The sequence below is a fragment of the Pseudophryne corroboree genome, chromosome 1 (genome assembly GCF_028390025.1).
Source record: "Pseudophryne corroboree isolate aPseCor3 chromosome 1, aPseCor3.hap2, whole genome shotgun sequence".
NCBI lineage: Eukaryota > Metazoa > Chordata > Amphibia > Anura > Myobatrachidae > Pseudophryne > Pseudophryne corroboree.
Genome location: NC_086444.1, coordinates 353,487,995 through 353,514,839, shown reverse-complemented (window position 1 = coordinate 353,514,839; position 26,845 = coordinate 353,487,995). Strand labels below are relative to the sequence as shown.

At 38.7% G+C, this 26,845-nt stretch overlaps 1 protein-coding gene across 4 annotated transcripts in view; it reads left to right on the top strand.

Annotated features, from left to right (window-relative positions):
• The first annotated feature begins 4,387 nt into the window (after positions 1-4,387).
• TBX1 (T-box transcription factor 1) overlaps positions 4,388-26,845 on the top strand; it is a 32,514-nt gene continuing 10,056 nt past the window's right edge. The window contains exons 1-8 of one of the 4 annotated variants that reach the window (XM_063964754.1): positions 4,388-4,832; positions 10,646-10,756; positions 13,273-13,672; positions 17,610-17,711; positions 19,370-19,541; positions 20,615-20,770; positions 25,123-25,190; positions 26,327-26,424. In XM_063964754.1, the coding sequence (XP_063820824.1) occupies positions 4,808-4,832; positions 10,646-10,756; positions 13,273-13,672; positions 17,610-17,711; positions 19,370-19,541; positions 20,615-20,770; positions 25,123-25,190; positions 26,327-26,424 (1,132 nt within the window). In that variant the 5' untranslated portion in view covers positions 4,388-4,807. Of the gene's footprint in view, positions 4,833-5,841; positions 5,953-10,310; positions 10,377-10,645; positions 10,757-13,272; positions 13,673-17,609; positions 17,712-19,369; positions 19,542-20,614; positions 20,771-25,122; positions 25,191-26,326; positions 26,425-26,845 lie in introns of those variants that run through there. The other 3 variants (XM_063964756.1, XM_063964757.1, XM_063964755.1) reach the window with 3 other exon arrangements.

Below are 26,845 nucleotides of genomic sequence, written 5' to 3'. Positions count from 1 at the left end.
ACTCGGCTTTAATGTGTCATCAAAACACCTTTTTACAGCACAAACCCTACACGCACCACAGCAGAATATTCCTGTTCACACGGTCCCCCAAGGGAAGGGTTAAAGCCACATAGAACACTAAATACATACTATTTTATCTTATTATTGCCATCATGCCTCTACCACTATATATTCCTATATATGTTGTAGCTATTTTAAAGTTATCTTTCCATCTGACAGTGACCTACATTACAGTACCTATATGCAAACATACATGCAGGATTATAGCGGTACAGTCATCGACATACATTGATAGTAATGTATTAAGAATGAGACATTTATTATCTTATTGTTATATCATTATTACAATGTTCCATGAATTTTAGTCTGCTACTTGTGTCCCTTTAGGATTTTGTATACTCATATGCCTCTAAATACCACACAAGTGGCATAGTTAGTATTCTCTTCCCACCAAGAACCAGGTGTGAGCTGCGTTTTCAACACAATCTAGATAACAAGGGTATATGGAGCGCTGCCTTCCCCAGCGAGCTGAGAGCTATGTGCAATATTTATTGTTGTGCCTTTCAGAACGCACCAAACACATACATTGGAGGCTTTTGTTTTACAATTAAAATAGCACAACGGGTGTTGTATTTCCAGCGGTGTGTATGCTACTGGTATCTGTGGGAGGTGAACACATTTTGTTACACTAAAAGGAAATTTGGCGTTATAAAGGCATACATTCATTAAACTTCTGAGACAGAGAGGACAAAAACAACAGAAATATAATGAAACACACCTCCTACAGGTCTAAATTATACAGATGGTTAGATGATAGATAGATAGATAGATAGATAGATAGATAGATAGATAGATAGATAGATAGATAGATAGATAGATAGATAGATAGACAATTTGTGCGCTGTAAGGGTTAACTGTTTTCCTCATTTGTTATCAGCAGAAATCATTTGAATAATACACATTTTATTCATTTGAAACGTAACTTTCAGTGACTCGGTGTCTGCCAGAAACCTGTTATCTGGACAGAATAATCGGAGATCTCCCGGGAAATCCTCCATTGATCACTGGGCAGCACAACCGTACAGCATCGGATGGAATTTGTGATCACTTTAATCAGACACATCCATGTGTAACAACAAATTCCTCACTGGAAGTGACACCTTCATTCTTAGCAAAACTGCAATGTTGTTTGTTTATTCAGTTTTTATAATATACTCTTCGTACTGTTCGTTATGAACATTGCGCTTACTTCATCTAGCAGCATAAGAGGCATCTAACTCTTGTTTACTACCAAATCGTTGTTTTCTTAGTCTTTTTGCATATATATATATATATATATATAATGTACACAGCTATATCAAACTAATCAGGTGAAGTCGTTCTAACAATTAATTTATATTATGAGCAGGGCATGTTTGTGTTTCCTTTTTTTTTTATTAAGCTAATCATTTCTATTGTCAAATATTTATGGGAAAACAAATCAATAATTCAGTCGGTCATTATTATTCTAAATCTTAACTTATTCATTACTACTGAAACATGCTATATTATTTTTTGAACCGATTTTCATTTATTTCTTGCACATTTATTAATCCACCCATAAAATAAATGTATCAAAATAAATCTAGTGAACCATAATAAACACATAACGTGACTAGTAATGGTAATTTAGTACTAATAAGACTACAACGATTTCGCAAATTAGTCATTAATCAAATTAGTCCTAGTATAACACACTTAATTTTTCTTGAAACATACTTGGTTTTAGATATCTTTTTAAGCATTAGTTCTAAAAAGATAACAGATGTATATAATACGTTTCTGAATTAGAGTTTTTTATGAGAATAATGAGGATTTATTGAATGTACTAAACTATACTAGTGTCTAGCACTAGTGTCGCCCTATTTTGTGTGTGTACATTCATCAATCACAGAAATTCGTTGAATAGTATGAACTTCAGACATACAAGGTCAAAATATTACTGTTATCTCACGAAGTTAAGCAGATTTGGAACCTTATTACTATTTAATATTCTATTTAATATGGAAAACTATAATGTAACTAAATATAATATATACAGTATGTATATATATATATATATATCGAATGTGGTTCTAATAGACTTGCTTGTAGCTTTGCACACAGCCTTGAGAAAAGCGCCCTGCGTGGCGCTGAAACGTTGGCAAAATGTGCCAATCACCTTATTGAATTTTTTGAAAAATACACTTTCTTACAAAGACCAGCGAGTGCCGCCTGTTCTATACAAATGATGAGTGGATGGATGCATACCCCTCTCTATTAGAACCACATTCGATATCCATTGGACCTTAGGACGGCACCCAGGCAGATGTCGACATAAGTGAGTGCCGACCTTACCAGCTTTGTATATATATATATACATATACTGTAAAAACAAATACAGAAAACAGTAACATTAATAAAAGGGTTCATATTTGTCGTTAAACAATCTACATGGCTCAAACGACAGACAGACATAGATAGATAGATAGATAGATAGATAGATAGATAGATAGATAGATAGATAGATAGATAGATAAAGAGAGGAAGAGAGATGATATGCATAAGCTTATGTTAATTTTTTTTTTTTTTTAAATAAAGCGAAATACTGTATGTGATTGTTTTGCATCTAAATTAGACTGTGCCTCTTAAAAAGTGTTGGAGCTGGAACGTTTTACAGAAATGGTTCAGTGTTTCAACCCGGATAATACTGCAAATACTTGTAAATGTCTATTGCTATCCATGTGCCTGATAAAGATCTATATGCAGGGTTCAAATGATCCGTCTGATACCCTAAAGATAACGGATCTATTCAAGTGAGGCTTATGGAGGCAAATAAATGTGTCAGAACGCACACTATAAACGTACTAGTTCTGGCTACTAGTGCTGTCTAATTGTCTGTACAACACATGCACAACATACAGTATATTTGAAAAACCCAGATCTGGTCCCTAATATGTATGGAAAATGCACAATACAGAGACCTCTGCAAGATCCAGAGGTATACATAAGAAGTAGGGGTGTTTATGTTTTGCAGGTAGCGGTGGGATACCACTCACTGTACCATACTTTCCCAAGCATTTGCCTTCATACTCATGATTGCAAGTCTTTTGATCCCACGAGTTTATATGCTAGATATAGGTCATTGTTATAATGCCCGGTATGTAACACCTACCCGGTACAGAAAAGATAGGCGTTATAATAATAATAATAATAATAATAATAATAATAATAATAATAATAATAATAATAATAACAACCACTGTATTATTGCTTGTAGGAATAGAGTGTTAGAATTACATGAGTGTAAAAATACTCACAAAAAATATGTGGGCTCTGTGGGTGCCTGGGCACCTCATTTGTGTTACCTTCAGCTATGTCTGTACATGGAGTCCTGTAGTCATAGACAGATAGATAGATAGATAGATAGATAGATAGATAGATAGATAGATAGATAGATAGATAGATAGATAGACAAACAGACAATACAGGATGAATAGACATATTGTAAGGCATCAAAAAAGTGCGTGGGTCCTATGATAGATAGATAGATAGATAGATAGATAGATAGATAGATAGATAGATAGATAGATAGATAGATAGATAGATAGATGTGTGTGTGTGTGTGTGTGTGTGTGTGTGTGTGTGTGTGTGTGTGTGTGTGTGTGTGTGTGTGTGTGTGTATAAATATATATATATACACACAGTGCGTGTATATATCTACAGATAGAGAGATAGAGAGATAGATAGATAGATAGATAGATAGATTAGATTTTATATATATATATATATATATATATATATATATATATATATATACGTGAGGTTTTGCTATTGTGGGTCATTGCAAACTTCCCACCAAGTGTGTCTGTCCAGTGACAGATTTATCATATGCAGTTTGGAGCAGAGGGAAGGGGAATAACAGGCTATTGAAACATATCCCCTGTGGTGTATAAGGAGTAGGGGAAGGGAAGGGAAGGGAAGCGTTAACACTCTGTGGGGCTGTTAACATTTTTAATGGGTAAATGTAAAAATGATTAAAACAAAAGAAAATAATAGATAACTGGTAACATTATTTCGGTAAAAAGATAATATCACTGGTTACACATCCTCTGTATGTCCAGACACAACGGTGTAGATGGGGACATATGTATGATTGTATTACTTATTTTCGATAGTGATGGAAAATAAGGTTTGAGGTGTCTCCATGCTCTTGGCCCCAGCCGTCTCATCCCCGCTAGTAGTAACAAGACAGTGGCACGCCAGAGGGGAAGGGCAGAGCTCATGGCACTCACCTGCATACAGACAGAAGAGGCGCTAGAGCAGCGATAAACAGTAGCACAATCCAGCACCTGAGCTTACAATTCACTACTGAGGGCTATTACTAACTGCTTTATTCATCCCTGGAGGCGGTGTTCCTGTATTTTCCCATATACCCCTCCATTAATTAAACTGCTATCCCAGGCACTTTAGAGGACACTACATGTGTCATAAAATCTGTTTTATTACATACAGATTAGAAGCTGATGACTTTCCGGCAGACTGGGAATGATCTGGATTCACGTGTTCTGCTCTAATGTATAATCAGTTCATACAGGGGGAAAAAGAAGAACTTAAATTCCAGCATTGGTGGTTGGCTAATGAAGGCTGCCTTAAGAAATCCTGCGTTGGATTTATAGGGCAAGAGAAAAAGGAGCCAGGACTGCATGCTGTGATGGGAGCAGTATAAATAAATCCGTGGCTACTGGTGTCTGATCCAACAGCCAAGGTCTGCTGTGAGGACAAGTGAATGTTTTCACCCTGGGACTTAACATGTAAGTAGATGGCTTCTTCCAGAACATGGGCAACTATGAAAGGGGTACAGACTGTGGCATGGGGGAACATTTCATGGGATAATAATCAATACAGCATTGAGCAGGATCTTGACATGGTATTAGTTTTATTTGATGTGGATCTGTAGTGGTTACAAAGATGTTAGACAGCTAGCCGCATTGTATTAAAACTGTATCATTTCTAAGGGAATGTATGACATAATAGCCATTGCCCAACAAGTATGACAATAGACCACATATCATTGCAAGAACTAGACTACAGAAACCTTACATTGCACCCCTGTTACCCCCACCACAATACAACAATACAACCAGATTTGTAGTTTTATTTTCTACATGCTCACAGCACTAATTGCATGTTTCATAAATCCATACGTTCTACTGTAGTTGACATCATTCCCATTCACACAACAGTTCTGTGTGTGTGTGTGTGTGTGTGTGTGTGTGTGTGTGTGTGTGTGTGTGTGTGTGTGTGTGTGTGTGTGTGTGTGTGTAGTTGTAGAATAACGTACAGACATAAACGATTATTATCGTCTCAAACACTTAATACAGTCAATATAGATGTATTTAAAGATTAATTTAAATGTTTTGGTGAGATCAGTCTAATCGCAATCATGTTGTGTCTGTTTTGGAACAACAATAATAATAATAATAATAATAATTAATAATAATAATAAATCGTGTATTTTAAAACACATTATACAACAACTGTCAGAGAATATAGAACACATATTTGTATTACTCTTTCTGGAATAAACTATAAAATGCAAATCAAGTTATAATATTATTTTAATCCCCTTATGATAAATAATGCAGATTAAATCCAGCCTGTAGTCCGGGTGTGCAGGGGTTAACCCGGTGTGGGGTTTTCCCCCATTGAGGCGCAAGTGGCGGTAGAGGGCCGGCAGAGGGAGGAAGCACTGCAGTCAGCGGGCACATTCCTATAGAGCTATCTAAGGTAAAGCAGCCTGTCCCCGGCTCCCTGACCTTGTCATTTGCCCTGTAAGTTTTTGGGAGATGTGTCTCTAACATTCTAGACGTGGAATCACCATTGTTCAGAGGACTCATGTTTGAAGAGACGATGTAATCATAATATTTTAAGGTATTTTCCAGCTACGCCATCGTGATCTCTTGTTTCTTGCAATGTAATAAGTGTCAGCAAATATGTTAATATGTCTGCTTTCAATCTACGGAATAAAATAAGGAATACATTGAGGAAAGTGGAAGGTTGTAGCAAATAAAGTCATTTGATATGTTGATATGAGGATTAAGTGATGGTTAAACACAATATCTTAACTGGGACTGTTCAGGAAATTTGCTTAGTGCTCAGGATCTCATTACTGCAGAATAATAAACAAACGGATGGATGTCTCCTGTAGAGTGTGCAGGACAGGACTGTGTGCAGGGAGCTATGGGCTGACCATGTACAGGGCTGGATGCAGTTGTTTATGTTCCTTATAATGCACAGGCTGTGCACTGTACACTCTCATGGCTCATTCCTTAGTACATGTACTATATATAATACACCTATACATTGCTTATACAAACATTGCCTCCCCGTGCCACTATTCCCCGTCCAACAACCATGATTAGTTATACTTTGGCAGAGGCTTGGTAGAACTGTATCATTCCATCTGACTTAGGGTTCCTGACATAGTTGCTCATTTCAGAGAAAAGCAACAGGAAAAAACAACAGAAGGCACAAAGGTGGGTGTTGACGTTCCTAAGAGTGATAAATTAAGTGCCCTTTAACCCCTTTAAAACCACGGGGATGGGCCTCTGTCCTGAAAATGTTTGAACATGATAACATAGGATAGCAGGAACTGGGCTATTTTCCTGTCATTACAATGAGAGCATCCCTTATAACGTGGTCTCAGCCAGGGAGGTGTCAGGATTGCGACTGCATACTGCCATGCACATCTCCCGTGTATTATGTGACAGGTAGAAGGGGTAGAGTGTGAGGAATGGGCAGGGTGCATAAAAAACTTATCCACACTTCCTTAGTGGGGGAGGTCAGAAATAATAATAACAATAATAATAATAATAATACTACAATAGAATGAATATATTGACATCAAATGACAAAATACAAATAGGGTGTGGAAGCAAATCCCTTATTGTACTGCGGTGGTCTCCTGGCCACTTACTGTGTGCAGGTTTATGATATACTGTAGCTGTTTGGTGTCTCCTCAGATACATTGTATCACCACTTGTTGTAGGGAGTCAGCGCGGCTTGTGTAGGCGCAATATACAGAATAGCTTGATCTCGTTTAGAACTAGGACTGAATCTACTCCAACATGGACGGTCTTATACTGGATCACAGGCCTGATCCTCAGCACAGAACTGGCCGGCGCTAAAGAGCTATTATTGGAGTCAGCAGAAAATCAGGCAATATTGACTTACCTCCGCTTGTCCGTCTACCTGTCAAGACACTTGCTGAAAATCAACTGTCACAACACAGAGCAACCAAGTCACAAGTCCAGTTTGCCAGCTATAAGTATGAATGCACACTTACTCCAGACACACTCCAGACATGGAAACTGTTCTGTATCTCACGGCGCGGGCTTCGGAGTCCAAGATAGTCTCTGTGGTTGGACGAGAAGAATATTCAATATAATTGTCATATTGTGCATAAAAAATTATATTCCTGAATATCTTACATACATGAAATACAATGCTTCTGATAAAATAAAATACCCCAGGATCTCTCTCTCTCTCTCTCTCTCTCTCTCTCTCTCTCTCTCTCTCTCTCTCTCTCTCTCTCTCTCTCTCTCTCTCTATATATATATAAAACAGTGTAGTATTTGGGAATATTATAAATAGAATATAATTTCTTGAAATTTAAATAATCTGCAAAAAACTACAGCACATTAATATAAACATGGTCCTAAATGTTATACCTAATTAAGGACACCATTGTATTCCAAGATGTCATATGTGATGGAGGAAATACAGCACAGGGCCCTACTGTACTAAAGCGTGCAGAACAGTATTACTCCTGACAATTGTGCGCTGGAAGAGTATCTAATACTCCCGGATGTTGTGTGCATAAAATTCAAGCACATAACGAACAGTAGTTATGAATATTGAAATTACTTTAGCATATATATATATATATATATATATATATATATATATTTCTCGTGAATATGATACACCCTATAGTACAAACAGCGCTGCTGAATATTATATACACTGCACAACAAATAGTGCTTGTGGTATTGTACGTACAGCGGAACATAGTATTCTATGTAGTAATGTATTCCTGAATATCACACACACTGCAGTACTCCTAGCAACATGAACATCATACATATTGTAAAATATAAAATAGTTCTGCATATTTTATGCCTGCTATCTATATATACAACACACTATGGTACCTATCTGTTCACATCCGTACTGCATTAAGTGATTAAATAAAATGTGAAACTAGATGCAAGTGATAAGTTGGGAGAAATCTGTGGCTGGTGGCTCTGATCCGATCAGTGATTTATTAGTTGCCGCAGTAATTGTAAATCTGTGAGTAAACTGGTCCACGGGTAAGAGGTGTATCGCCAGTGTATTACTAAACATAGCAACGTGACTCTCCTGTGCATTCCTGGTGGGGTATGCAAGCACGAGCCTCTGATTCCTACCTTCGCCACCGAGTATATGCCCAGAGGGGTTAGACTACAAATACAAATTATACCTTGCTTAATTTGACATGCCTAAAATATGGCCTATGTAAGTTATTGTAAGAAAACCAGTTCAGCACCATGCCATATATGATATTACACTTACATTAATTTATTACTTTATTCCAATAAAAAATGTTCTTACTCGCTCTATTCAAGCACTCAAAGTTAGATAATTACAGTTGCAGAGCCTTTTCTTTTCATAGTACACAACAAATTATTATTAAAATATACTACTTCATTTCATAGTGCATGTTCAATGTACTCTATATTCTCCATTTCCTCGGCTGACTGGCAAATTCCTGGGAATTAACTCCAAATGTCATGGTCTGATGGTCTGAGGACGTCACTATACATCTCTCTCTCTCTCTCTCTCTCTCTCTCTCTCTCTCTCTCTCTCTCTCTCTTTACTAACGTGTAACACAAACACACACGCATATATATATATATATATTACGTGTGTGTGTGTGTGTGTGTGTGTGTGTGTGTGTGTGTGTGTGTGTGTGTGTGTGTGTGTGTGTGTGTGTGTTTCTACGACGCTAAACTACGTCTATAGAATATACATGTTAAAATGTTTTATATTAATAACTACAAGATAGAAAATGTGAAAATGTAACTAACTAATATTATCAGACACATCGGCCAAACGGTTTATTTTCGGAATGGATAGTCTGTTGAATCGGAATCAGAAACGTTGGCTTTATATTACCCACCTGACAGACAACGGGAAAACACACACACTGCAATGTCACTGCAACTAGTTTTTCCTTGTTGCCGCGGTCTTGTCTACAACTATGTACACTATTTATTATTATTATTATTATTATTATTATTATTATTATACCTCTGACAGTCGTGTAGTCTGTATGTTATGGAGGGCATGGTTTGTGTGACAGAGCCCGTGAAAGGGCCATTTGAGCAGGTAATATGAGGAGGACACATCAGAGGTATAATCCCCTGTTAATAAGATCCGCTGCTATTTTAGATCGGATTCTTCACAAAGGCCCTTTTTTCACAGTAATATCTGCACATTTCTATTCCCATCAGCTCTATCTGCACAGCATCCTGCTCTGAGTGAGGAGATTACACCTGACATTCTACAGATCCCAATATATATATATATCAGTCACTGCAGTGCACAAAGTGTACATGAGTGCAAGCAAAGTCCACACACACACACACACACACACACACACACACACACACACACATATATATAAAACACAGAAATTTGTGCAACCTTAGCGTATAAAGATGCTTTATAAAGTCGATTTAATAGATACAATGTGAGTATAAGTGAGTGGGTGAGTGAGTGAGTGAGTGAGTGAGTGAGTGAGTGAGTGAGTGAGTGAGTGAGTGTGTGTGTGTGTGTGTGTGTGTGTGTGTGTGTGTGTATATAGATATCTATATCTATAGATATATATGTATATATAGAGATATATGTATATATAGATATATATCTATATATAGATGATAGATTAGATAGATAGATGATAGATAGATAGATAGATAGATAGATAGATAGATAGATAGATAGATAGATAGATAGATAGATAGATAGATAGATAGATAGATAGGTAGATAGATATAGATATGCACACACACATCAGGTGGTGATGTGTAGAAGCGTGCAGCAGACCCCGTGTGACGTTCGGTGTATTTTCCAGTTCGCACTTGGGCATGTGAGTGACAGGACTCTATTTAAATCATCCATCAGAACGTGCAGCCACCTCAGGCTGCTGGAGGAGGCGGGGAGCTCCCTACACTAACTCTGTGCGGCAGGATAGACCGTGACATCACCCAGCTACTGGCTTCAGGAGGGAGACTGGGGACAGATGAGGGTTGCTGGTGAGGCAGAAACAAATCACACTGATACCCCAGTAAAAGAGGGGGGGCTCCATAGACACCCATGAGGCTGCGCTCATTCCACTTAGCATTCAACAGCAGACCATGGAGTATCAGATCTACAGGACCAACACTCTGATCTTGAGGGCAGCTGGGTAGTGCTAGCTTGGGGCCGATCTTTCCCATGAATGGTGTGATAGAGAGAATGGTGTGATAGAGCAGCCCTCTCTCCCCAAAAGCCAGTGCTTTCAGTATCGCCTCTCTGATTTCAGCCTCAGAACAAGTGGACACAGAGGAGCAAAGCGCTGCCCTGGAGAAGCTCTGCAGGTTCCAGTCCCACCCCATGAGAATGCACTTCAGTGCTGTTACCAGGGATATGGAGGGTAAGTGTCCTCATCAACACTCTACAACGTCCCTGTCACTTATCAAACCAACATGTATCTTTCATCATCACAATATGTCTCCTTGGCATCGCTCAAAAAGTATCTTTAGTCACTTGCCAGTGTCCCGGCGTCTCTGCCAGCAGCACAGAGAGGCAGCAGCAGTCCCCACACAGTCCTGAAGCAACGTGTAACAAACACCACCTACCCCGCTCTGCCCTAGTAATAAACTCATTAGAGTGCATCAAATCACTCATGTCCTTGTTCTACCCATTACTGTGACAGTGCACGGAGAGCAGACCACGCCGCAGGAACACATACATCACATGGCGGTGGCAATTTGTTACAATCAATCTACTAAACACCTACAGTATGTGTGCACAGCATCCGCTAAAGGCAAGTGGATTGCATCTGAGTTATAGACCACTTACCATATACAGTATGTGGTTCCAGCTGTGCACCAGGAGATACCACTACATGGCAATACAAGTGTACAATTGTGTATATCAGAACACTGACGAATGTGTGACTGTGGGCTGTATGCACTAGAATGAGAATAAATCGCCACAATAAAAAGATTAAAACAAAGACAAAATAACCAGTAATAAATACACACAACACAATAGCTATACATAACTGCTCAGGTCTAAGCACAGAATACATTGAGCATGGCATGCGCCTAGTCGCTTACACGGATATGCCCCAGCATGCCAAATAAATCACATTTACTGTACACATTTGTATCTCACATTCTACATTTACACGATGTCTATATAAGATATACACATATATATATATATATACTTATGCCCCTTTCTAACACAAACATGTACTTAGATTTATTGACAGACAGAAAGAGTTGTGTGTGTGTGTGTGTGTGTGTGTGTGTGTGTGTGTGTGTGTGTGTGTGTGTGTGTGTGTAATATATTTAGGCACACACACAGGAGCTGGCACATGTATATTATAAGTGCCCCCTCCTACATGGATAATATCACAACAATCTTTAGCCATCAGATTTCTGTTTGTCATAAGCTGAAGTCCAGTCACTGGATGACGCCTTCACAGGATAATTATTATTTAGTAAATAACGTTGGTTACGATGAAAGATACATGTTAGGTTATATGATTGCCAATGATAATCTATAGGACACCGACAGAGTGGGAGCAATCCACACAATAAAGAGTCATATCATTGTGTACAAGGTCCTATAGTCTTTCGTTTGCTCAGTAAGTATATTATTTCTAAATATTCTGACCCATTTCATGGACAATTGTATTATTATTGTTATTATTATTATTATTATTATTATTATTAACAACATCAACAACTACAATATCGTTGTTGTTGTTGTTGGTTGTTGTTGTTGTTGTTGTTGTAGTAGTAGTAGTAGTAGTAATGTACCAAAGTCTTGGAGCTCCCAGGAGAAGCCATACACTAAACGCAGCTAGAAGCCTGCCAGTGCCACCCGTCCATTGCAGGTAACAAATGCTGCAGAACCTAGTGTCAGATTTATAGGCTGGAGGAATAGTTAAGGATAAACGATACCAATCCAGTTGCCCTCCTGTTTCCAATCTGCTTGCCATGGGCATTACCAGCGGCATGCTACCTATGAGGACACCATGCCCAGGAAGGAACAGGCTCCATTAATTGTGAGCTCAGTGACATATCCATAATGCAAGCCCTGTCCTCCAGGCTAGATAAAGGGAACTCATACAGCCAGGAACAGGGCACCTCATTGGTGCTGGTTGTTTGCTTTTAGCTAAAGGAAAATGCCCTGTTTGTTTTGTTGTGGATGGAGGTCCACACAAGTGTGTATGTCTATTGTTTAAACAATAGGAAGGGGAGGGCTGATGTGCGGGAGGAGGGGGTGTACCGAGTGTGACGCCTTATATAACTGCAGTGAAAAGTGGGTGTCATGAAGAGGAAGCTCTGTTAAGAAGAGGCACTTCTGTGTCAATCATCCCATCAGGGTCCCACAGGCAAGGAAGAGGCGCATTACCTGCAGGTCTCACCGTCTGCTTATCTAAATAGAACTAGGAACCGGTTTTCTAGCAGGAGGGGAGGCCCTGCCTTCCTGAGCCAGCCAGGAGATAGGACGCACGGCTCTGGCTTTGGGCTGCAGCACAGCGCACAGGAGGGAGCTGCTGTACCTTGGGCCACAGACCCCAAGCCCAGAGGCATGTAACAGGGACAGAAAGGAGATTTCCTGGCAGCCACTTGGCTGCGCGTACAAGCCAGCCCTATCTAGGAATGCTTCATATTGCACAGAGCTCCAAGACTGTAGCTGCTCGCAGACCAGGCGAGATCCTCTGTCTGTGTGTAAGTTACTGAGCAGACACCAGGAAGACGCCGTCAGCAGCTACATTACTCTCCCAAGTCTCTGCAGCCAGAGGTGTTAGCCTGAACTCAGGTAGCTGCAGCCCTGCCGGATCCCCCCAGGAGGAGGAGGAGAGCGCAGATCTGCTTTCTGGCTAGTTTTACTCTATTTGTTCTCTTTATTTCTTTGGAATGATTTCAGCCATTTCCAGTCCTTGGCTCACCCAGCTGTCCCATTTTTGCGATGTTGCAGCTTTCACAGCCAACAGTTTAAGCAGCCTAAATGCATCGGGGGGCTACCACCTCTCTCCTTCACCGGGCGACCCGTACAGCCAGCACGAAGCCCACTATGAGCCCTGCTCTGCGGCGCAGCACACGTACAGCTTCGGCCCTGGCTCCAGCCATGCCTGCCCGGAGCCTGAGAGCGGAGCCTCGTCTTCTAGCTGCTCCTCTTCTTCCACTCCAGGGAGCAGCAGCAGCAACAAAGCTCCGGTGAAGAAAAACCCAAAGGTGGCCAACATCACTGTGCAGCTGGAGATGAAGGCGCTGTGGGATGAGTTCAACCAACTGGGCACGGAGATGATTGTTACCAAGGCTGGAAGGTAAGCGGCGTCATCGGTGCTTACAGTGTGTGTGAGAATAAAGCGACATCTTTCTTTACTTTATGTCACACTGGTCCAGTCCGTGCTCCTGATTTCTCTCCCTGCAACCTGTTGTGTCTGATGACATCGTGACCCAGCCTAGGGCGCAGTGACCAGTCTCCAGGCCTGAGGCAGGCTGAGGGAGAAGGCTGGGAGCCGGCACTGGAAAATGTGACTATTATAGAAAGATGATTTCATAGTGGGAATATTTGGTGCTGTAATTACAATAATTCGCACAAGCGCAGTGAAGGGAAACCTAAATAATTCACAGCAAGTTGCTTTCAAAATATTTTCTAACAGTACATTAGCCACCTGCTAACACTGGCTTTATTACATGAAAGCGTCAGAGAAAGAAACACTGTTGCCTTTTAGAAGATTTATAAAGTGAAAAGTTGATCCGCAACGTATATTTACTAACACCTATGCTTTTATTTTATTAATTCCTTACTAAACCTTTGTCACCGCCCACCCCACCAGCATAAAGACCCCTAGGATTATTTTAAAAATGAGGAGATTTCTGCATTGGAAAAGCATAGGCTCCAGGGTGCTGACTGCAAAAGTGAGAGAGGACAGGGTAATCTGGAGTCAAAACATTATAAGAATTCCCACGTCAAGAAAGCTTTCAGCGCAATGATCAAGACGTTGTGGATTTCTTCCCTAAATGATTTCTTTCTGCTTGTGTAACGTCTAAATTCCTGCTGGGTGTCTATTATATTCACTGCATTACAGAGTGCCACTAATCTTACTGGATTTTCTGGCAATTATGAAAATAATAATTACCTAGCCTAGCTACCACAAATGAAGGTGATACTGGAGTCCGTGCTTACACTTATATCCTTATCTATATCTATCTATATATATATATATATATATATAGATAGATATCTATATCTATCTATCTATCTATCTATCTATCTATCTATCTATATATATATATATATATATATATATATATATATATTCTGTAAAGTCACTGCAGATTAAAATAATAAACAAAATATTACTGGATGATTTTATATATTTTTATATACTTCCAATGTACATATTATAGTGGAGTTTTTCATTATTGATTTGTACTTGAAATACATTCTGGGGTCCACATTTCTGCCTCAATCTTGTTTTATATTTTATGAGTAGATACAGGTCTGGGTTTATAAAATTGAGTCTATTTCCTTACAATTTACAAATTGATACAGCGAATAGTAATAACAGATAACAAGTGTAATAACCATAAGTAGACATTTTTGTTCATCATTTGAAATGTATAATTTTGAAATACTATTATGTGCACACTATTTCAATTATCTAATACATTGATAGACTCGTATATTTACAATGGTCACCCTTTTGTAGTAGGCTTTAATCCCAGCACCAGACAAGGAGATCTGTGATTTATTCAGTTTCCAGGTAATGGAATCACCGCATAGAAGTAGTAGAGCCTTAAAACCATATGAATGTGTCCAGTCTCCAGGCAGTTTAGTATGATGTTTATAGGGATTTTTTTTTCTGGGAAATTTTAATTTAGGTTTTCAACACCCAGGCCCAATACAGTGGTTCCCAGGTCAAATCACTGCCCTCACGCACAAGACTTAATTCAGCATGTGAGCTGCACTCTTTGCTCCATTCTTCCTCAAGCTCAGAGTAAATATTATTCCAAGTTACTGAATCCAATTAGTTCACAACAGGTGATTGAGCAGAATTGGTCGTTTTAGGCAAGGGAGATAGGAATAGCTTTTAGTGAATGCAGAAAAAAAACTACAGAAAATGGGGTGGGGGTTTGCAAAAATGTTCTCTTAATTTCACACAAGAAGCTTAGATTTCATAGCACGGCCGATTAACCCATACAGAGCTGCGCGTTTTCTTTTCCTCCAAAGCTTCTTATTGCATTTAAATGACTGCACAGCAGGATGCCCCAAATTCACACATCCATCCGCACATAAAATGTAATACACTCAGTTCCACACCATTAAGTGCAAGTGTTAGGGCCTTCACACCGTTGGTGTTAATGTCAATGCTGTGTTTAAATCGACTTAAACAAATCTAAAAAGCAAATATATATCAGTATTATCACACGGAAGGGTCGATTTCTCTTTAAATCCATAAGAGCTTTGCATATTTATAGCACTTTAATGTGCTAGCTGCCCTTCTTTAACCTTCAGTCTTTGGTGTTTACAGATGCCCATTGACACCATCTTGATTTAAATTAAGTTACTTAAGTTACAAATTGAGAAACAAATACTATATAATTCAGTTCCTCATCCGGTGTGTTTTGGTTTTGCTATACATCAGTAAATTCCTATGTTCTGTATTAATAAATCAGTCCAGAGAATGCTCATTTTACTATTAGTAGATCATCACAGGAATTAGTAAACTATAATTAACTTTCAGCTACAAGAATACCCCAGCACACACGTTACCTTTTCCTTGAGAAGAAAAGGACATCAGCAAACAATCCACGTGTACAAATCTTTCTCCGTTTAAGCGCAAACTAAATTATGAAAACACCCCTATAAAAAAACAAAACAGACACTGGTGTTTACTAAATAAAAACAGAGCTTCACGACTCCTGTAGAAAATGCTACAAGTAGCTATATTCTAAATAATCATAATACATTTATGCGGGTGGGTACTTAATAAAATAAGATGTTTATGATTTGATTTTATTTAAATACAGAAATAAATAAATATTTAACAGTTTTATCCATAAATCTCCTTACTAATTAGCATGGTATTATAACATGTAATAACAAGAATATAGTTTATGCTGAACAATATTTTGAAACTTAATTTACAGTGCAGGACTTTCGTTTTTCGTTGTTCCTGGGCATATAAAGCAGGCAGACGTATCATTTACTATCAAATACTTTTCCATTGTGGAGAAATAAAACAGAATATAATTTGAGAAAGTCATTGAATAATTCAGACGAGGACTGGGTCATGGACATCTCCAGTTACCATCCAGCAACCCAGGGAGAGATCTGGGCGAGGGCTTCGTGCCTTTGTCTGAGTATAGTGTGAAAGGAATGTAAGAGATGACATCTAGTTACACTCAGAGACCACTGAAACCTGTTTAAGGGCTAAATTAGTTAAAAGCGCTTTTCAGAGGTGGAAGAGAGCAGAAAATATGTGCTCAGTGCGGCAGGTCTGTGTGCTTTACCTGTCTCTCTAGGTATTGTTGTCCTGACACTTCAGCCATCAATAATAGCAGTCTCACTCCTATAGATCACTCCACAGAAAAGGGGGATTGGCAAATTAAAGTGACTGGAAAACTATTGCCACATTCCTGATGTGTTTTCACTTTGTTCAGGAACAAGACCTGTTGTGCTTCTCTATATTATATGACAATAAACTAGATGTGGTCAGAAATAATGCTCTAAAAACAACGCTAAAACGATCACGTAAAATAAGGCAACAATAGATGGTTTTGTAACCCTGGGATGGCTAGTGGATCTCTCTTAGTACATAGGAGTAAATAGCCACTGCAGTATTGCAAATAGAAATATTTTAAAACCATGTAATAATGTTACAAATAAATGGGAAATGACTACATGCAACCAGGGAACGACCTGCGGCATGCACAATGCAGACAGTGTGCCAGAGATAAGGAAAATTGCTACTATCGGGTCCATACATACAATGTAGCCTGCAGTTAGTGACTTTTCAGGGGCTTTGAAATAGACACCAAATACTCGTGCAAGTTACAATTAAATCTTTTATTAAAGGTCATCAATCTGAACAATGTCAGTAACGGAGATGTGCGATAAAACGTGGTGGCTTGTTTTAAATGATACTAAACTTTTCTAATGTTCTGAATGATAAATGATCCCATGAGTCCTGTCACCCTGTTCCCAATACTTATTCCCTGTACTTACCGGCGCTGCTTCCTTCCCTTTGCCAGGCGCATGTTCCCCACCTTTCAGGTGAAGATATTTGGGATGGATCCCATGGCTGATTATATGTTATTAATGGACTTTGTGCCGGTGGACGATAAACGCTATCGGTAAGTAAGATAAACGCTTTGTGATGGGGAGCTAATCATTCTCTTACTCATAACACATCACTGCTTCATACTGTTAGGTATATACTATAGCTGGTGCCCAAATAATTATTGTATTCGGTGTATTTCTGCTCTTTTGTATCTCCATGCCTCAGAAAATAAAGTTGTAGAATGTCCATTTATAAATGTAGAATGTAGTAATATAGATACAGAGAGATACACATATATGCACTATACCGTTCCAATGGCAACATATATGTATGTATGTATGTATGTATGTATGTATGTATGTGTGTAAATATGTATGGTACGCATGGTACTTTTAGGTGTAGAAATCAGAGCTGACTTTTTTGTTTGTGAATCTGCATAGATTGTATTCTATATGTGTGTGTGTGTGTGTGTGTGTGTGTGTGTGTGTGTGTGTGTGTGTGTGTATATATATATATATATATATATATCAGTAATCTGATGACGTTAAGGGGTCCCTTGGTTGGCTCCCTCAAATACATTAACATTTGCTTGGTGACCATCTAAATTGCACAAATAACCACATATGTATGATGCAAAGATGTTTGGTTTCAATATGCTGAATTACACGTATGTTGTAATTTGCCTTTACATCACATTCCGCAGTGATACACATGCTGTTATTATTCATAGAAACAAGCATGTGTGTTGTAAACGATATTGATATATAGTTGAGGTCACTTAAGCCGATATTAAAGTATTAAAAATTAACTTTTAATAGATATGTATTAAAATAATAAGGTGCAGCTTGGATTTGAGGACGTTTGTTCTGCTGTCGGATAATTAAGATGGTGTCTTAAAACATATGGCCCATTCTAAAAGAAAGCAAGGTGGAAGAGAGATTAATCTAGAATCAAATAAGGGGTCATATGCACATGCACATACGTCTTGCCAAGATGCCTCTAGTACCTTTCTGACGTGTGTGTGTGTGTGTGTGTGTGTGTGTGTGTGTGTGTGTGTGTGTGTGTGTGTGTGTGTGTGTGTGTGTGTGTGTGTGTGTGTGTGTGTACACAAAATTACATACATGGAGAGTTATACAACGTTTTAAATCTGTTAGATGTTATTGGCATATAGCATATATGGAGGGAAAAGTTTGGCTGTGTGTGCGTTTGGGGGGGGGGGGTTGTGATGATGTAATTACAGATAAGACAAGGGTGATGTCACATTAATCTATGATCGCATAATTAAATAAACATGTTGACTTCTCCAGATATCTTTCTCATTCTTGCGAGTAAGACATCATTATTGGAAAGTATTGCTAGGAAAAAACAATCCATAATGTGAGATGATTCTGTAGCAGGCTAACGTGTCTCTATAAACCTTTTATTGTGCTGGCTGATAGACAAGTTCACATTACTGTCTCTAATCTAAAATATATATAACAGAGCAGACCAGATCGCTTGATTGTAGCAGGTTATTTCGGTAAACATAAAGTTGTTATAAAGTTTTTATACATACAGTTGAATTGCTTTCGGGGCTTTGAATAATCTTTGTCAGATTAAAAAAAATCGAATATTTTAGGAAAGTGCAGAATAAAATGTATTACAGATGTGTGAGCACACACACTCTTTCCCTACCAGTCTATGGTGGCAGATGCACAGTAATAACATGTGCCTTTTTCCTCTGTATTGTAGGTATGCTTTTCACAGCTCCTCCTGGCTCGTGGCAGGGAAGGCTGACCCGGCCACCCCCGGGAGAGTACATTATCACCCGGACTCACCGGCCAAAGGCGCCCAATGGATGAAACAAATCGTCTCCTTTGACAAATTGAAGTTGACAAATAATTTACTGGACGACAATGGTCATGTGAGTGTGAGATGGCACCAGACAGGGCTGAGACGGGCAGGAGCCATCCATTCATATCTATATTAATCTGCACATCCATCACAAATGGAGTTGGGGAATTGATAAACGGAACCATATGTGTATAGTTTAGCTGTTTAATCCTAGAAAATCGCTGCAAGGTTAATACATATGAAACCAAATTATGATTGTTACACAACTAGACACAAACTGCAGCATGTAATTAATGAGTATGACAATCGGATTTCAGTCAGAAATCGCCAAATAACATCATATATTAAGAACGTAAAGCGTTGTACGAACATTCACATTACCATACGTATTTTGCATTATGTAATATATTTTGCATTAGCGAGATACTTCAATATAAGAAAAATCTTCATGTATTAAAATATTGTAATAATTAACATAAAATGGCTATATATAAATACACACAAATATATAAACCAATTATATATATATATATATTATTTAATTATTATCAGTTATTTATATAGCGCACACATATTCCGTAGCGCTTTACAGAGACTATTTGACCAATCACATCAGTCCCTGCCCCCAGTGGAGTTTACAATCTATATTCCCCACCACATGTGTGTACACACACACACACACACACACACACACACACACACACACACACACACACAGAACTGTTGTGTGAATGGGTTAGGAACCTATTAACCTACCTGTATATTTTTGGATCGTGGGAGGAAACCGGAGTACCCGGAGGAAACCCATGCAAGTACAGGGAGAATATACAAACTCCGCACAGTTAGAGCCATGGTGGAAATCGAACCCATGACCTCAGTGCTGTGAGTCAGTAATGCTAACCATTACACCATCCGTGTGTGTGTGTGTGTGTGTGTGTGTGTGTGTGTGTGTGTGTGTGTGTGTGTGTTATATACACACACACACACACACACACACACACACATTTTATTTATATATATATATATATATACACACACACACACACACACACACACACACACACACACACACACACATAATATGATTGCTATTTCCTATATATTTATATGAATAAAATGAACATTGGCATATTCTGTCTTCAGATCATCCTGAACTCCATGCACAGATACCAGCCCCGTTTCCATGTAGTGTATGTGGATCCTAGGAAAGACAGCGAGAAATATGCAGAGGAAAACTTTAAAACGTTTGTGTTTGAGGAAACCCGCTTCACCGCAGTGACTGCCTATCAGAACCACAGAGTGAGTATTTCTGGAGTTTATTACCTCTTCCAATGCACCATACATCAGACCTTTCCCAATGATGGATGAGAGGCCGGAAAAGTAGGAAAGAAAGAAAAAAAAATACTTTAACAATAATGCAGAGCAGTCAGTTCTAGGAAAACACAGTTGTGAAGCAAGAAGAAAGGAAAGTTGGTCGGTTAACAAATAAATATACATTTCCTTTTACTGATTCTCATTTTGCAGATGCCTATAAGCATTTTTAATATTGCAAAATTAATTTAAAAAAGCGAATTGATGAAAAAGGCTGAGACCATTCTGAATTCTTGTCTAGCAAGTCAGGGATTAGTTACACAATAAATAAACATTAGAAAATAGTTTTCCTTTCATAGAAAACAGAAATGTGTACGACCTGTATTTATGTTTGTACAACAATTTAAGAGATGAGAATAAACATTACAGGGGATGGAATCTTCCTAGGGACGCAAGCCGTTGCATTGCGAAATTACCGTAATAAGGAATTTAATAACGTTTAAAGCGTTATTCCTAAAGAAAATAACAAAAACAAAATTTACTATTATGAAGTCTCAAACTAATTTTTTAATTACTGTTATCTAGATAGATAAATACACGACTGTATTCTAGAATACAAGACTGTATTCTACTAAAAAGTTGGATGTTATATGAGATCATTTATAGAGGAAACCTGCATTTCTCATTGGTATCACGGAATGACTTGTGCGGCGACCTGATTGGGTGACTGTGTTCTTTGCAATTACCAGGACAAATATTGATCAATCGACATTCGCCTTACGCATCTGTATTATGTATGCAGTGATATATACTCATATACTGTATGTGTGATGTTTCAGGACAGGCTTGGAAGTAGCAGGCCTGTTGACTTCTTTCCATCTGTTAAATGAATTGCCCAGCTAGCCAGGAAGTAGGGAGCAGAGGGCGGCTCAGTCCTGCTATGCAAGTGATGGACATCAGGGGCTAAACATTTGCAAATTTGAGTTGCTAGGAAAAAAAACAGCCCTGAAACCCAGAGGGATACCATTACCTATGTAAACGCTAGACCCACTCTACTTTGACTATATATTGCTTCCCCACTGTGAAATGTCAATCAAATTGTGTTTGGACAAATCTGCTTTTCTGTTTACCTAGATGTGACAATCCTGATGTGCAAACCAATTATAAAGGAAGTAACCATCACTGGTCAATTTCCACCAATAGATTAATGTAAACAATAGATACATACAATATAATAAGCGCATCTTTTTGTTGCGGATTATAATCTTAGTATCAGGCCCAAATCTACTTCTGTAGTAGAGTATATATAAATATGTTGTCGTATTTAAATTAATGATGTCTGTAAGAGATCGCTTTCAGGGCATGCTGTGACTCATAGTTCCACATACCGACTGCAGGTGATAGGTTGTATAAATGTTGCCTATAAATCTGATTTAAATTTGACGATTAAGAAAAAAAAATTCTCCACATTCTCTCATAGAGAACTGTTGATGTGATCTGCAAGTACAGAGCAATATGCCTAGCTGTATGAGCTGTAGGAGCCTGGGATATGCCAGTGCACGGCCGCACATAGCAGGGTGTGTGTGTTAGCAGCTCATACACTATATTCCTCTAACAGAAAGTCTCAGATTTAGGAGAAGCTCTTGTGAGCCTGACATGTTCCTGATGACCCGGGACAGCTGCTCCCTCTCTCTCTCTCTCCCCCTCTCGCTGCCCCTCTCCTGGTTTCTATCAGTTTGACCTCTACGTCTGAAACTGTCACTGAAAGGGCTTAAAGATTGTTTTCCAACCCATTCCGGAAACTCACAATCACATACTTTATCCACGGATTTACTTAAATATAGAAAATGCCCTGCCTTGTCCCACATGAATTAAATACACACACACACGTATGATGTATCCAGAGATTTGTTTTAGCTGTTCTGCTGGTGACCCGTCTATGTAATGTGGCATTTTCTTACAAGTGCTTGCTACACACCCTCCCATTCTTCCCAATAAGCTGGAACCGGTGCTTGTTTTCTGGAGCCTTATAGAGAAGAACCATATGTTCCCCGCAGATCACCATAGTTGCTCTTATTGGGGGTAATTCCAAGTTGATCGCAGCAGGAATTTTTTTTAGCAGTTGGGCAAAACCATGTGCAGTGCCGGGGGGGGGGGGGGGGGGGGGCAGATATAACATGTGCAGAGAGAGTTAGATTTGGGTGGGTTATAATACTGGCTGCTTTATTTTTACACTGCAATTTAGATTGCAGATTGAACTCACCACACCCAAATCTATCTCTCTCTGCACATGTTATATCTGCCTCCCCTGCAGTGCACATGGTTTTGCCCAATTGCTATCAAAAATCCTGCTGCGATCAACTTTGAATTACCCCCATTGTTCCTTTACCTCTTAACCTATTGTATTTTATAGTGCATTTTTAATCCTACACATTTTCTCCTCGGGTTTAGCACAGTTTAGAGAAAGTATTGTAGCTCCTATAAATGAAACTGGGTCACTGGTTGGTAACATCAAAGCCTGTATAGGCCCTTGCTCTGTATGATTACATTGTTTCATGACGTTCCTTCATTCCCTTTATGTGTACATTGCTTAAACTAACATTAGCATTAAAAAGTTTATTGGCATTTCACTTTATTCATGTTCTTATCAAACTTGTAATGCTAAATAAATAAATCCATCTCATTCTTCTCATATCTATTTATTCTGTATATATTTCTCCCTAGGCATTGCTACGTGTATTCATGTCTATGCACACAAGTATGTTATTCAATGAGTTAGTCGTATACCTATCAGTGCATGTAATCAGTCCAACGTTTTGCATAATTATCAATTCCAAGTAGATGCAAGTAGTGGGGATTGTTCCCAAATGGTGGATACAGAAAGATGTGAGGATAACCTATAGACATGCGCCCTATGCAGCAGCAGTGGGTCTGGGCGGACTCACCAGCTGGAGCAACTTCCACCTAAACTCAAATAACTATTATATTATGGAGAACCTCTAGCCTACAGGGACCATAGGGTTTTTGTTGTTGTTGTGTTTTTTTTTTTGTGTTTTTTTTGGGGGGGGGGGGTTAAACAAGGGCTAAGAAGTGTATCCTAAATTATCCATTCAATTATATGAATATAAATCTATTAGCAACATGTATAATACTATTATAAAGACATACTTTAACCCAAAAATAGTGTTACTAAAGAATAGAAAAGTAAATTCACAAATAACAAGTAACTACATTGTAATAACTTTGTTTGGACAGAGAAACAGAAGCTCCCGACTGCTATAAAAATACATATCTTTGTCTCCACTTTTTGTTTTCATTGGTATTTTAATCTCTGCAGGTTTAATGACAAGTTGCCAACGGGTTACAGAACATTCCTTTCTCCCCTTTCTGTGACTTTTTCGTGAATAGCGAAGTACAGCACGGCAGAGAGCTACGAAATCGCTACTGCTGGTTTCTGTCTGTCCCCAGACCTTAGGAGGACATGTACTAAGCAGTGAAAAAAGTGGAGAAGTTGCCCATGGCAACCAGTCAGCTGCTCTGTATACGGTTATAGTATGCAAATTATAAATGTTATGTCAATGCTGATTGGTTGCCATGGGCAACTTTTCCACTGGCCCACTTCTCTTTTATCACTGCTTAGTACATGTCACCCATAAGTGCCATAACGTATAACAATAAGGAGTGCATATGTTTAATAGATGATCTGAACCTGGAGGACAGTATTTTGTATAACGATCAGTTAATACATTGGCACTATGACGTTGAATAGTAAATAAACTAAACAGCCACTTGATTGCAAGGATTCCGTCCATTTTTTCCACACCTGAGATAATGGGATAAAGACAAACTCCTATCTGTTGAATTGGCAAAGATGTTAATGGTATTGATAGTACATAGAGCATGGTGCTCCAACCTTTCGTATTGTACTTACCTGAGAAGCCTAATAAAATGAGGGGGGTGGGGGGGACTGGCTGCCAGGAGCCCGGAATATATAGTCCTACAGATATACGCCCCCTCTCCCGGGGTTTGGAATGTCGGGGGGAGAATGAGGTAATAAAATGTGAAGTTTTCCCTGAATTGTTAGATGAACCAATGCAGTATGCTGTCTTGATAGTATTATATGTAGTAACCCTCCACATTTCATAGTATACGCTATAAAAGATGAACTCATTATACTTCACCTGACTTTGTATTGTACTGAAATCCAATTTCGAAAGCACCTTTATTACACATATTGGTCAGACAGTTTGTGCATTTGATTAAAGCAATCTGACCTGTGCACCATACGAGGGATTAGGAATAATAAACATGTTTTGTAACATGCTCTTTGCTTGTCCTAGATTACACAGTTGAAAATCGCCAGCAACCCGTTTGCCAAGGGGTTTCGGGACTGTGACCCAGAAGATTGGTAAGTATAGAATCGTGGGATTAAAATAACGAATTGTTAAAACAAATGAAGTTTCAGTCATTCTTTTCATTGACTGAATTTATATATGTATATATATATATATATATATATATAGTACAAGGTTATCCACCTAGTGGAACAGATAGCACTCTCCAGACTTTATCTCAATTTAATCAGCAAAAAGTATTTAATGTTATGCTGTGATGATGTCTGCTGTGACCATGCTGTAACTCCTTGACAAAGGTCCTGGTGTGGACCGAAACGTCGGAATTGGACTTTACATTGGAACTGTGAGATTACCTTTATTAAATACTTTTTGCTGATTAAATTGAGATAAAGTCTGGAGAGTGCTATCTGTTCCACTAGGTGGATAACCTTGTACTGTACTATGGGTCCCACCTCTAAGTGGGTCGGACTCTGATTGGCACCCCAGTTGTTGGCAGAGTTGTGTGAGAGTGCAGGGATTTGTATGTATGTATGTATATATATATATATATATATATATATATATACTTTTTTTAATGCACACTCCTTATTTCTCTAGAGTCAGGCTTGTTAATGAAACTTTAGGGAATTAGAGTCAAAGCAAGCACTAGTCATGTGGTTGTGTGATCAGCATTACACGTGTAATTTTATTAGCTGCAATAAGAACAGCCACATGCATTGTATTGTCTTAGTGTAAGAGCAAGTACCTGCATGCCTCAGACCTCAATGCAATGTGTTTGCACAAGGATATTAAGAAATCACCAACACAGAAGATTCATAGCAGAGTGAACTGAGGGTAAAGGGCTAGTATAGAAAAAGATTGCTTTCAAGAAGTGCTGCATCTATGGCTATCTGCAGTCACAAGCTTTTCCGCAATCGGTATATGGAGCATGGAAAGTGTGCCATTCATTACCCCTAATATGGTGGAGGAAACACATTGTTCCCCTTCTATATTTCATATACCCTAAAAAGTAGTTTCATGGTGGAATAAAAAATATGATCCAGTATTCTGGGTTAATGCCTGCTATGTTGCTAGTGGATATCATGCTGTATATACACCTAGGATATGACAGCTCATCAGGGAAACATTGGCAATGATTAGGTCTACAGGGAAGAGCTCAGAATTGAGTTATATTTGTGTGACCTTGCAGGCCCAGGAATCACAGACCCGGATCCCTCCCACTCATGAGTGCCTTTGCGAGGTCCAGGAATCCAGTTTCATCCCCTCCACAGAATGGAAGTGAAAAAGGTCAGTATATGACTCACAGTCCCTATGCTGATCAATATGCTGGCTATTTGCTTCTGCTATTCAGGAGGTGCCTATAATGATGTCAGCAGGCAGCTGTCTCCGGCCACAGATATTCTGAGACAGCTTAATGTACTGAACCCATTCAAAACACATTTTATTTCTTGCTGTAAAGTAGATTTTGCTAACTGGGTAATAACATGTGATAATAATAATAATATTCATCTTTGATTACAAAAGTCACATAGAAAAGTTCCAAATAATGGATGGGAAGCACCATGTCACAGAATGATAGGTACACCACTGCTGCTAACTGGATATGACGAACACAAAATATAATATAAAAGCTCTTTTATTGCACTGTTATATTCTTAGCACTAATACTGAAATGGCTTATATAGTATATTTTGCATGTTACTTGGTC